The sequence below is a fragment of the Peromyscus californicus genome, unplaced genomic scaffold (genome assembly GCF_007827085.1).
Source record: "Peromyscus californicus insignis strain IS unplaced genomic scaffold, ASM782708v3 Scaffold_20__1_contigs__length_68692818, whole genome shotgun sequence".
NCBI lineage: Eukaryota > Metazoa > Chordata > Mammalia > Rodentia > Cricetidae > Peromyscus > Peromyscus californicus.
In genome coordinates, this window is record NW_026294503.1 from 64759881 (window position 1) to 64773706 (window position 13826).

Here is a 13826-nt window from a genome sequence, read left to right on the forward strand (position 1 = left end):
AGTCAGCAAAGGAGTTACACCAGCAGTCAAATACATAAAATGCTAGCTTATCCATGACTGTCAAAACTTGTCTCCCTTCAGAAATAACTTAAGCCATGGGGACATTTCTCCAACTAGTACAGTTCTTTGAAATTTTTTTAGAGACTGTGACTCAAGGTTACTGAAGTTGGGTTTAAATAATTTCAATATCCTTTCTTAAAAACAGGTAGTGCAGAACTTTCAGAAGATATGTGCAAGGAATATGAAGTAATGTATCCTCCAGCTTGTGAACCCACAAGAAATACTGCAGACATCGAAGAGTCAGCTGATGGAGTGATTTTAGGACCTGAAGATCTGGGTTACCAAATATATGATGTTTCTGGTAATCTTTGTTTTTTTTTTATTGCTAAAATGAGAATTTAGTATCCTTAGCTCTCCTCCCATCATTGATCAATTTGGGGTTTTTGTTTTTGTTTTGTTTTGCTTTAAAGAAGCTTGTATCAAATAACTATTAGGTGATTGTTAAAAATACTGTTGGCTAGTAACCAGAGGTAAAATTTGTAGAGGAAGAATCTTTGTGAAATCCGGTTAAAGAAAAGTTGACATTAAAGATATCAAGAGAAAGTAAAGAGAGATTCGAATTTCAAAAGTTCTAAGTTTCTCTGTTGATTAGTTGAGATCATTGCAGTTTTATCCGTTTTTTCAACCACTTTGTCAGCATGAAATTTATTTTAAATATTTATTTCAGAGATTAATTTTAAGGAAAAAATATTATATTAAGTCAGGCAGTGGAGGTGCATACCTTTAATCCTAACACTTGAGAGGCAGAAGCAGGCACATCTCTGAGTTTGAGGCCAGCCTGGTCTACAGGGCAAGTTCCAGGACAACCAGGGCTGCACAGAGAAATCCTGTCAGGGGTCAGGGGGATATATCAGGTGGGCAGGGGCAACACTCACTCCTAATCCATGCACTTGGGAGGCAGAGACAACTGGATTAAGAGTTTGAGGCTAGCTTGGGCAAAAAAAGGAGTCCCTTTTTAACATTAACCACAGACTTCTGTGATTCTGTTTGCATCTTTTTTTCCCCCACATTGATCCAACCAATATGGAATAGTAGTCAATATGATTTAAAGTGGTTGAAAAACATTTTAGATGTATTTTTCATTTTTCAAAAAATATGTCTGTGTATGTTCACAAGCCCCCAAAGGCCACCACTGGAGCTGGAATTACTGTTAGTTGTGAACCACCCAACATAGGTGCTGGGACCCAATCATGGTTTCTTCCTTGGTACGTGCAGTGCATGCTCTTAACTGCTGAACCATCTCTCTAGCCATAAAAATGGAGGAAATGCCGGGGGTGGGGGGGGGTGGGGGGGGTGGCGCACACTTTTAATCCCAGCACTTGGGAGGCAGAGGCAGGCGTATCTCTATGAGTTCGAGGCCAGCCTGGTCTCGTCTCCAAAGCGAGTTCCAGGAAAGGCGCAAAGCTACACAGAGAAACCCTGTCTGGAAAAAAAAAAATGGAGGAAATTTAAAGGGAGCTGAAGTGAACCATAGATTGTGACTGTCTAACTTTATTTTTCCAAAGGGTCTTTTGGAAAACTAATTGTAATATGGAGTAGGCATATCTCTTTCTGCCTCAAGTAGCCCTGTGACTTAGAACAAGATCTATAAATAATTGTCTTCAATTATTCCTCTTCCTCGTGAAGCCATGTCTTCTTATGTATGTAGCCTTGGCTGGCTCAGAACTTGCTGGCTTCAAACTCAGATATGCCTTCCTCCAAAGTACTGAAGGAATTAAAGATGTTCACTACCGTTCCTGGCTTCAATTACCTTTTAAATACTTAGACTTGTTTGTGTGTACGTGGTGTGAGCATGCATCCACGAGTGTGCCCATGTATACTGAGGTTTTAGGCACAGGCAGCCATGCTTAGCTTTTTACTTGGGTGCTTAGAATCTGAGTTCAGTGCCTTATGCTGGCTCCTACCCAGGGAGCATCTCTCAGCCCCAGGCTAGATTTCTGAAAAGTCTTTTGACTTATAAGGTAATTTGTGAGGTATGTGGGGTTGGTATTCCTATATGAAGGGATGAGTCCACAGACTGGAGAGATGGCTGGCTGAGTGGTTAAGAGCACTGGTTGCTCTGAGTTCAACTCTCAACACCTATGAGGCACTGCAGTCTCGAACTATAGTTCCAGAGGATCCAGTGCTCTCTTGCCTCTGCTGGCACCAGGCATGCATATGTGGTTCACGGGCATAATTAATTTAATTAATTAATTTTTAGGAATAAATTAACAAAAAAATGAAGTGATGTCTCCTTTCAATCTATGGTCATATTACAGATAACAATTGGCTACTTTGAATATAGACTTGGTAAATGATGTAGTGCAGCTCGTTTATTTGAATGAGCTTCCTGTAAATGACATTGGAAGTGAAGTAAATTGGTTGTTCATTTAGCTAGCATTTGGATAGGTGACTTCCATATAAAAGTGAAGTTCAATTTCTAGAACCCACATACAGGTAGATGAAAAGAGCCCACCCTACAAAGTTGTCCTTTGGTTGCCACATGCATGCCTACACACATTTTCTCTCTCTCACACACACACACATTTTTTCTTTAATAATGTGTGTGTGTGTGTGTGTGTGTGTGTATATGTGTGCCTGTGAAGGCCATAGGGTTGCATCTCCCTGGAATTTGAGTTACACGTGGTTGTGAGGCTCCCAACTTGGGTGCCAGTAACTAAATTTGGATCTTCTGCAAAAGGAGCTCACACTCTTTTTAACTGCTAAGTTAACCTCTCCATCCCACAATAGTTTTTTGTTTGTTTGCTAGTTTTTTGTTTTTTTTTTTTCCAGACAGGGTTTCTCTGTAGCCTTGGCTGTCCTGGAACTTGCTTTGTAGACAATGTGAGTTCAAAGGCCTTGAACTCACAGAGATCCACCTGCCTCTGCCTCCTGAGTGCTGGGATTAAAGGCCTGTGCCACCACACCCCTCTATAATTTTTTTAAAAACAGTATTCCACAGGGCCTGAGAGGGATGGTTCACTAGTTAATAGCACTCTTCCAGGGGACCTGGGTTTGGTTCCTAGCACCCATATGGAGGCTCACAAACCATAACTCCAGTTCTAGGGGAGCTGATGTCCCCTTCTGACCTCCAACAGCAGGGTCAAATGTGATGCAAAGGCATACATGTAGACAAAACACTCATATACATAAAATAATAAAGTGAAAAAACAATGTTTAAAGATTGCATATACTAGCTGGGCGGTGGTGGCACACACCTTTAATCCCACCACTTGGGAGGCAGAGGCGGGAGGATCTCTGTGAGTTCAAGGCCAGCCTGGTTTACAAAGCAAGTTCTAGGACAGCCAGGGCTACACAGAGAAACCCTGCCTCAAAACAAAAGGGGAAAAAAAAAGGAAGAAGAAAGAAAATATTGTATGTACTTAGAATGGAAAACCTTCGCTACTGATAAAGTTAATTTATCACTATATGTTTAAGTTTAGCAACTAGTCATTTTTAGGGAGCAGAGGAAGTGCTCAGTGTGTGAAGGACTTACTGGAGGACCCAGGTCCCAATTCCCAGCGCCCATGTACAAGCTAAGCATGGTGGGTTTGAGTCTAACCCCATGTTAGACAGTACTAGTTAACAGGGCCGGGCAGATCCTGGTCACTTCCTAGCCAGCCACCATAGCAGGTGCAGTGAGAGATCTTGTCTCAGACTAAGGTGGAGAATGATAGAGGACACCAGACATGCACTTCTGGCCTCCACACACATGGAACGGACACTCTGAGAGCCCATAAACTCTAGGGAGGTGGGGAAGCTTCCACGTGTTTTAAAGCCTGCCTGGGATACATAGTGAGGCCAACCCCTGTACAATATAATCTCAGCACTTGACAGTAGAGGCAGAAAAGTTAGGAGTTCAAGGTCATGCTTGCCCACATAGTGAGTTTGAAGTTTAACATGAAATGCTGTCTCAAAAAAGTCAACACCAATCAACCAAACAAAAATCAAGAAATGAAGAAAAAAGGTATAAAAAGAGCGAGACTCACACTGGATCTATTGCTAGTAAAATAGATACAGTTACATAAATCCAATATAGCCCACTTTCATTCTTGTCTTCAAATTTAGATCACCACTCATTATGTTTGGGCTGCTTTTTTTGTTTCTTTTGAGTTTCCATTGAAGAACTGGGTGCTTTTCACTTTTTTTATTTTGTTTTTTATTTTGAAACAGGGTCTCTGTGTTGACTGGCTGTCTTGGAACTCACTTTGTAGACCAGGCTGGCCTCAAACTCAGAGATCTGCCTGCCTCTCAAAATTTTACAATCACATCAGGGCAATGTTTAACAACATAGTGTAGTCAAATGCTTAGTATTAATAGTCCTTTGTTATTTCTTAGTGAAGTGCGTGCGCGTGTGCGCGAATTTTGGTTTTGAGACAGAGTCTCATTGGCTTAGGGCTCACCTATTAGGTTATGCTGGCTGGCTAGAGAGCCCCAGGGATCTCATGATTTCACCTCCCTGGTACTACTAGAATTACAAGTGTACACTATGGTGTCATCACATCTGGCTTTTTAGTGTTCCTTCTGGGAATTGAACTTGGGGTCATTCTTGTGTGGCAAGCACTTTACTGACTGAGCATTTCCCAGCCCTTACATGTATGAAATATGTATGTGACACTGCATATTGAATCCATTGCCACACATGTGCTAGGTGAATAATCTTATCACTGTATTTTGGAGTTCAGCCCCAGCTCAATAAAATAATTCTTCAGTCAATATGAAGTATTGCTGAAAAAAGTGTAAGTTGAAAGAAATTAGACTTAATTTAAAAATACAGTTTTGTGGTACATTTAATTGGTGGTTACTCTGTAACTTCTGAATATATATATACATATATATATTGTGTAAGTTTCACCTTTGATAACCAACAGTTTTCTCCCTCTTGTTTTCTGCCATCAGGAGAAAGCAGTTCAACAATTTCTACAGAAGACTTAAAAGAATGTCTGAAAAAGCAATTAGAGTTCTGTTTTTCACGGTACAGATCTTTTTAATTGATATTCTTCTTTGTGTTTTTAATGAGTAGATATAAATTGCCTGTGGAATAGGCAGTTATCATTTCCTTTAGTCATAGATTTTGCTATCATTCTTGAGTCTGTTTCATAACTAGACTTAAAAGTATAGACTTTAGTGCGATTTATCTTTTCCCAGCAGATAGTGACAGTGTCTATTGCATACTTTTCCTAGGATCATGTTTCGACTTGAGTTTTCCAAAAGCACTAAATGAAAGTAACTTTTAAAAACTAGTAGAATAAAAGAAGAGAAAATATCTCAGTTTAAGTTTTTATTATTTTATTTTATTTTCCAGAACTGAGGACCAAACCCAGGACCTTGCGCTTGCTAGGCAAGTGCTTTTCCACTAAACTAAATCCCCAACCCCTTCAATTTACGTTTTGAACAGAGTAATTTTAGCAAGACCCTAAAGAGATAGGCAGAGAATCAATAATAGTATTGTTTTCTTTTAAACAAAATGGCTTATTTACAGGTGAGAATTCTGTAGAAATATTTATTGTTGCTTAGATACCATAAAATTTCAGTATATGGGCTGGAGAGATGGCTCAGTGGTTAAGAACACTGACTGCCTTTCCAGAGGACCCGGGTTCAATTCCCAGCACCCACATGGCAGCTCACAACTGTCTGTGATTCCAAGATCTGACGTCCTCACACAGCATATATGCAGGCAAAACACCAATGCACATAAAAATAAGAATTAATAAATTATTTTTAAAAAGAAAATGTTAAAATTTCAGCATCTAAAACAATTTACAGCTGGACATTATGACATACACTATTAGTCCCAGCACTCAGGGGGCAGAGGCTGGTGAGTCTTTGAGGTGAGGCTGGCCTCATCTGCATAGACTTCCAGGATAGCCAGAGGCACAAAGTGAAAGAAACCCTGTCTCAAACGAAGTAAAACAAAAGCTATAAGAAAAAAAATTGAACATTTGGACATACATGCAAATGTAGTGTTTTCCATTTTCTAGGCCAGAAGCAGCGATTTGGGTGGGGGGTCAGGGGGTGTTCAAGACAGGGTTTCTCTGTGTAGCCCTGGCTGCCTGGAACTCAGTCTGCCTCTGTCTCCTGAGTACTGGGATTAAAGGTGTGCCCAGCCATGCCTGGCTCAGAAGCATAGATTTTATTTCATGTTCTCTGCTTTTTTTTTAAAATTTTGATTCTGTGAGCCAGGTTCTCACTTTGTAGTTCCAGCTTTCCTAGAATTTGTAGAGATCTGCCTGCCTCTGCCCCCTTAGTGCTAGGTTTAAAGACATGCACTATCACTCCAGGCAGATCCATCCCTACCTCACACTCCATCTTTAACCTGGAGCCTCTCACATGCTAGACCACTTCAGTGCTGTGCTACTACTGAGCTGTTCTCCTCAGCCCTGGTTCTCAAATGAATAATTTGGTTTTTGATGGTTACCAAATGGCTATTTTGTGGTTTTCTAATTCTCTTGTCCCCACCTACACCTCTTTTTCTTTAGTGGTGCCAAGGATTAAACCCAGGGCCTCAGGAGTGCTAGCCGAGCACTCAGCCTATCCCAGCACTAATTCCACCAATTTTTCTGCATCCAGTAATTTGACATCCACAAGGAAACACACTTCTTCCTTTTTTTTACTGATGTTTGTTATTTTATTTTTGAGTCAGACTTAGGCAACCCTAGCAGCCCTCATGATCTCCCTCCTCAGCCACCCTAGGAATTTTGGAATTATAAGCATGCACTGTCACAACAAGCTGATGTAATTAGATTTTAATTTCTTTATTTTTTAACAACAGCAAGACCTTACTCTGTGGCCAAGGCTGGCCTGGAATTCACTGTGAGCTCGGCCTGCTCTTGAATTCCCACCAGTCCTTCCTCCTCCTCATTCCTGGTGCTGGAATTAGGTGTGGGCTAATTCATTTTCCATAAAGTACTTGAATAATTAGGGTTCTCACATACTGGCTTATCACTTCTGGAACTGCTTCTGTTGTCATTTGGGTCATCTTGCCCCCCTGTCCCACAACACCCACCCACACCCTGCTTTTTCTTTTTTATTTATTTTTAAACAGAGTTGTACTATGTAGATCTAGCTGTAGCCTAGAACTCACTGTTTAGATCAAACTCACAGAGATACACCTGCTTCTGCCTCCCGAGTGCTGGGATTATTAAAATTGTGTTCAGCCCTTGGTTCTCTTTCTGTAGGTGACTGTTTGTCTGTACGTGTGTAAGTGCATCACTTATGTACAGTGCCCTCAGAGGCAAGAAGAAGGCATTGGATCTCTTGGAACTGGAGTTAAAGACAGTTGTGAGCTGCCGTGTTGTGGGTGCTGGAAACTGAACCTTGGTCCTCCATAAGAGCAGCAAGTCCTCTTAACCCTGAGCCATCTTTCCAGCCCCTCTATCCATTTCTTGCTGCTGCCTCTTTTTAAGACAAACTTCAATTACGTAGCCCAATTATATCAACTGGACTTGAATTTGTAATTCTAATTCAACTTCCCGTTGCTGGAATTGCAAGGGTGTGTCCAATGCCCGGTTAATTTTTGTACTTTATTGTACTTTTTATAAATGTTGGTTATGTGTTGACTTTTCAGTCCAGCTCATAGTTTCCTATCTTCTTCCTTAAAATCTTAGGAAATGCTTAAAAAATGGACTATGTGTTACAGATACCTGTGGCTTTTTAACTACTAGTACCAGTCCTTTGCCTAATATTCATACCACATGTCTACACACAACTGTTCAAATCTGCGTCTCTGTTTCTCCGTTGCCCGGTAACGTGACCTATTCTGAACCACTCTACACAGATGTGTTCTAGAAGGAAAAATATTCCTGGTACTTCGGTAATTTTGTTCTTGAAGCTTCCGTAGCTCGCTTTCATGTCTCCAGAAGTAGGTTTTTGTAATTTATACAGCTTTTTAGTTTTTGAAATAAGTGTTTGTTTGTGATCTACCGCATCATACTTAGATCTATGATACACTATCAGCCAGTGTAGCTAATACCATTTGTAGCTCAGCTACATTGCCAGTAGTATATACCAGTTTTACTTGTAAGTGGGAAGTCTTTAGATGTGATATCAATTTGATTTACTTTTGACAATTATAATTTCTTTGGCTAAGCACTTTGATACTACTGGTTAAGAATGGGGCTGCTGCAAGTCAGGGTTGGCTTACACCACAGTGTTTTACTTATGCAGAAACCATGTTTACAGGTTTCTGATTTTCAAGTTATTAAATAATAACTTTTATTACATTTATTGCACTTGTATTAATTTGTCCTTTTATGATGAAAAGGTATCTTCTTACTGTTATATCTTACTGGTATCTTCTATTACCCTTCCCTCAACAAATAACTGCCGTGATAACTATCTTAGTTGATTTATTTTATTTTTAAAATTTTGTTTATTTATTTATTTTTTTATTTTTGGTTTTTCGAGACAGGGTTTCTCTGTGTAGTTCTGGTTGCTGTTCTGGATCTCATTCTGTAGACCAGGCTGGCCTCAAACTCACAGAGATCCACCTGGCTCTGCCTCCCGAGTGCTGGGATTAAAACCTTTCACCACTGCTGCCTGGCGCTTTGTTGAATTTTAATTTAAAGATCTTTGAGCTTACTCTGCCCATAAGAAAGTTTTTGATATATTTATTTATTTATTTTTCATTTTTTTAAATTTTTTTAATGCCGAATGCCGTTTATTGAAAGAGGGAGGAGGTTTTAAATACAGGCTTACAGCATAATGGGAGAACCCCAGAGGGCAGAAGTTCACTACCGATGTTTTACAATCTTGCATCTAAGCTGTTAACGCCCATTATGCAGGATACACAGACAAGGAACTTCCTTTAAGCATTTAGGGGGGTGGAACCCAGTAGGGAATTAGCATAGGGAGGATATCAAAGTCAAGGTCAGCAAGCAAGGCAACAGTTACCCAAAAACAGGGCCCTACAGGTCCCCCTTTTACTAATAAATGAGCTTCTGACTTAGGTTGCTTGGGACGTCAGTAGGTCTCACCTTACCCATCATGGAGACACCTGCCCAGGCCACACAGGCACTCAGAGTGTCTTAGGTTGGTGAGCAACCCCCAGGCATTACCCGTCTCTGAATACTCATTATCATACAGGCTCAATCATGTGTGAGCTGCAGAGTTAACTGCTGCCAAAGATTTCAAAGTGGTGCTGGGCTTGCAATCTGTGTGTTCAAAGTCCTAACCCACCCGTAGCCGATAGGCTAAAGGCAACTGAGCCATTCCCTTCCTTTACGAGCCTTACTGTAAATTGGAGTCCTTGTAAGATGGTATCCTAAAAGCAAATGGATCTTGAGTTTATAAATTTATAATTTTCAAAGCCAGTTGAAATGTATATAACTATTGAATTAAATTTATCATGCCCAATAGAATGAAAGATTAACTAACTGTGGTAGCTACTTTTGCTGACAGGGTTTCCACTGTGCTAGCTGTAGTATCCAATTATGAAATGGTAATCCCAGAAACAGTAGCAGCGGTGGCCGCCACTGCCATAACAGCAACAACAGCAGCAGCAATGTCAAATTCTCTGGCATGGATACAGCTCCAGGAACAAGAACCGCCAAGGCCCATTTTTCTTGATCCCAGCACGACTTAAGCTGGCAGTTCTACAAAAGAACAACTAAGAACCATAAAGGAAAAACAGGCAGCTCACAAGGAGCAGAACTAATGGTCTCATAATGGCTACATTTCAGGCTCATAAATTTTAGGCTATCTTCAAAGGGGGCTAAATGAATTTCAGGAGGCCAATAAATGTTGCACAGAGCCACTCCTGAAAAGTAGGTACTACACCAGCTTGAGGATTGTGAAAATTAAAAGGCTTAGCTGGCATGCTACTGTTAACAAATGGAGGTTAGTGACCTTCAGGGTTATCCTTAATCTCCAAGGTGTCTGGGTGACACGTTCTCAAACATACTTGAAAAAGGAGTTACCATACATTACCTTCTGGAGAATCCAACCGCATGGCTACAGTTCCTTGGCTTACGTTAATGCTTGCCAAAGCTGGCCATATTGGGCTCTCAATCCTCATTGGCATCAGAAGGGGATAGTTTTTCATAAAGGCCCAATAGGTCTCTGCCGTGTTGGGTTTCAGCTGCAGCCACAGTGTGCACACAGTGCTCAGGAATCCAAAGAGGAACCTCATTGTCCTGAGGAAAGACATAAACAGAACCCCGGGCCCACACCAATACCAGATCGAGTCTCCTCCAAGTGCCAGTAGAAAGATCCTTCCATCGCTCCAGAGGGTGATTTGCAACAGGAACCCTCCAGTGCTTATCTACAGTGGATACTCCAGCAGAATCCACCAATAAAAAATTTAAAATATGGCCGGGCGGTGGTGGCGCATGCCTTTAATCCCAGCACTCGGGAGGCAGAGCCAGGCGGATTTCTGTGAGTTCGAGGCCAGCCTGGTCTACTGAGCGAGATCCAGGAAATGCACAAAATTACAAAGAGAAACCTTGTCTCGGAAAAACCAAAAAAAAAAAAAAAAAAAAAAAGAAATTTAAAATGTATAAAACAAGGGAAAGAATAGAATGTGGAGAGGAATGATGAGCCCCTAGTTCCCCCATTTTACTTTAGCAAAATATGTTTGTTTGGGTTTTTTTAATAGTTCAAATTTTTCTTTTATTTTGTATTTTTATTTTTAATTAATTAATTTTTCTATTATCATCTTGATATAGTATAAATTTTTATCTTAATAGTGAAATGTTTCATTGAGGCTTGCTCAGTAATTGAGTAAAACCAAAACTTATTATAAGCCACAGTCATCCTAGGGTCTCCCATGCTATATATATAGCCTCCATGGTTCTGTGGGTTGCAGTCTGATTTTTCTTTGCTTTATATCTAGAATCCACTTATGAGTGAGTACATAACCATGTTTGTCCTTGTGTGTTTGGGTTACCTCACTCAGGATGATTTTTTTCTAGTTCCATCCATTTGCCTGCAAATTTCATGCTGTCATTGTTTTTCTCTGCTGAGTAGTACTCCATTAATATCATAAATATGTGTATGGGTGTTTTGCCTGCCGATACGTCTATATATCATTAACAGTAGCAGTGCCCAGAAGAGGGCATCAAATCCCCTGGAACTGAAGTTAGCAGGTGGCTATGAGCTGCCATGTGAGTGCTAGGAATCAAACCTGAATCTTCTGGAAAATCATTCAGTTCTTTTAAACTCCTGTCCCTACTCTCCAGCTCCCATAAGATTTTTAATGCATTATTGAGTCATGAAGATCTTTCATGAACCCATAATCTAACTGCAAAACATAAAAAAATAAACATAATAAATAAACAGGTGATGATTGCTATGAGTTAAAAAATTAAAATAGAACAGCATAAAAGAAAGGAGAATCTAGAGTAAGGGTTTTTTTGTTTGTTTGGGTTTTTGGTTTGGTTTGAGTTTGGGGAGCGGAGGTTGTTTGTTTCCAAATGGTTTCTCTCTGTAGCCCTGGCAGTCCTGGCTCTGTAGACCAGGCTGGCCTGGAACTCAGAGGTTCACCTGATTAAAGGCATATCTCACCACCTCCAAGCACAGATATTCTTATTTAATCTGCTTTAAAGACTATTGGATGCAAACAAAACAGACAAGATTTTGAACAGGCCTTAGGAGTACACATCTGTAATGCCAGCTCTGAGCAGAGTCCCTTAAATCTTCAGTTTTAATTTTAAATACCTTTCTAGTTACAATAGTCAAGCATCTTTATGAAAAAACATAAAAATGTTTATATACTGAATATCATCTATGACTCAATTTATGGTTAAACTATTTTTTCCATATACTTTGGGATTCAAATCCTATTGAAGTTGTTACTGATGTATTATTATGTTGGTATGTTTTAAATTGAGCTGATAAAACTGGAACTTTTCATAATTCATCTTAGTATCTCTACTACTTTGAATTCTCCAGGAATAGTGATAAACATGAATGTGGTACTGTTTTTTTGTTTTGTTTTGTTTTCTTTTTCCAGACAGGGTTTCTCTGTGTAGCTTTTGGAGCCTGTCCTGGATCTCGCTCTGAAGACCAGGCTGACCTCAAACTCACAGAGATTCACCTGCCTCTGCCTTCCAAGTGCTGGCATTAAAGGCTTGCACCACCACTGCTTGGCCTGTTTTAGGTGCTTTTTAAGAATTGCATATTATAATTGCTTCTGTTTATTTCTTTCAGAGAAAATTTATCGAAGGATCTTTACTTGATATCTCAAATGGATAGTGATCAGTTCGTCCCAATATGGACAGTTGCCAACATGGAAGAAATAAAAAAACTGACCACAGATCTGGATTTAATTCTTGAGGTGTTGAGATGTATGTAAATGACTTTTAACTTTTTTGTAGTTATAAAAATTAACAATTGTTATTTCTAATCATACAGGGAATTGTTTTAAGTGGCCTTTTAGTGTGTGTATGTGTTAGTGTGTACAATTTGCTTTTTAATCTTGTACATACAGCAAGTATTATTAAGAATGTCCTCATTTGTTTTAATTTGATTTCAAAACCTGCTAATGAGTTGTGACCTATAGTATAGTTTGACAAATACTCCTGAAGTTAGATAATGAACTTGTACCTCCCTCAGTCTATCCCTTCCTGTATATGTGCTTTTTGGCCTTTGTGGTGATTTATGTAAGAGTGGATATGTTGGGGTGAATCCTGGGCTTTATCCTCATCACTAGGATAAAGGAGGATACGTTGAAGTCATAACAGTAAATGCTTTTTGTTCTCTGGAGGGTTCTTTTCAGCACATTTCATCACAGTGTAGGTGCTCCAGATACTTAATTAGCAAATAATATTTGGTAATCGACTTTGCATACAAATCTTTTTCTTTTTTAGCATGACAGTAATTTTTGACATTTTACCTTAGCATTTGACAATTTATTTGGATAGAAATTGAACTGAATGGTTTTTTTGGTTTTTGTTTTGTTTTTGTTTGTTTGTTTGTTTTTTGGTTTTTTGAGAGTTTCTCTGTGTAGTTTTGGTGCCTGTCCTGGATCTCACTCTGTAGACCAGGCTGGCCTCAAACTCACAGAGATCCACCTGGCTCTGCCTCCCAAGTGGTGGGATTAAAGGTGTGTGCCACCACCGCCCGGCAAACCAAATGGTTTATAATGGCATCATTAATACCATTTAAGTGAGACATGTTGTTTTTTAAATTTCAGCTTCCCCTATGGTACAAGTTGATGAGAAGGGCGAGAAAGTGAGACCGAGTCATAAACGTTGTATCGTAATTCTCAGAGAAATTCCTGAAACAACACCAGTAGAGGTAATCACTAATTATTATTAAAACTAAATATCCTTTAACTGTTTATATTGGAGGAAGTAGGCAAGCAAGAGTAGAAATCAATACCCTCATATCAGTTACTGTTAACTTTGTTAATTCTCAAGTATTAGAATTGCATAAAGGAGAAAAAACATTAAATATTGCGGTAATAGTACTAATTTTGAATGTATAGGAGAATTCATCTAATAAGAGTAGATGAAGAAAAAATTCGAATAATGATCAGTTAGCAAAGTGTAAAACAACTACAGTCATAAGGATCAAGTGTGGTTCAGGTTTGGGAATAAAATAAAACAGTATATTGCAGAATCAGACCCTCCTAAAAATACAGAGACGTACACACATTTCCTTAATAATTTCTACCAGGGTTAGGCAGACACAGGCGGATTTCTTCGAGTTCTAGACCAGCTTGGTCTACACAGCTAGTTCCAGGACAACCAGGGTTACACAGAGACCTGTCTTAAACAAACAGGAAGCCTTTTTCTCTCAGTTGGGGAGGAAAAGGCCTGGAGAGAGCACTATAAGGAAAATTAGCT

The 13826-nt window shown here is 39.6% G+C and overlaps 1 protein-coding gene across 3 annotated transcripts in view; it reads left to right on the plus strand.

Moving 5' to 3' along the window:
- The window catches only part of Larp4 (La ribonucleoprotein 4), a 59055-nt gene that overhangs the window by 20248 nt on the left and 24981 nt on the right, over positions 1-13826 (plus strand). For all 3 annotated transcript variants that reach the window (XM_052748951.1, XM_052748952.1, XM_052748953.1), the window contains exons 3-6: positions 206-361; positions 4939-5014; positions 12187-12323; positions 13172-13275. In XM_052748951.1, the coding sequence (XP_052604911.1) occupies positions 206-361; positions 4939-5014; positions 12187-12323; positions 13172-13275 (473 nt within the window). The remainder of the gene's footprint in view (positions 1-205; positions 362-4938; positions 5015-12186; positions 12324-13171; positions 13276-13826) is intronic.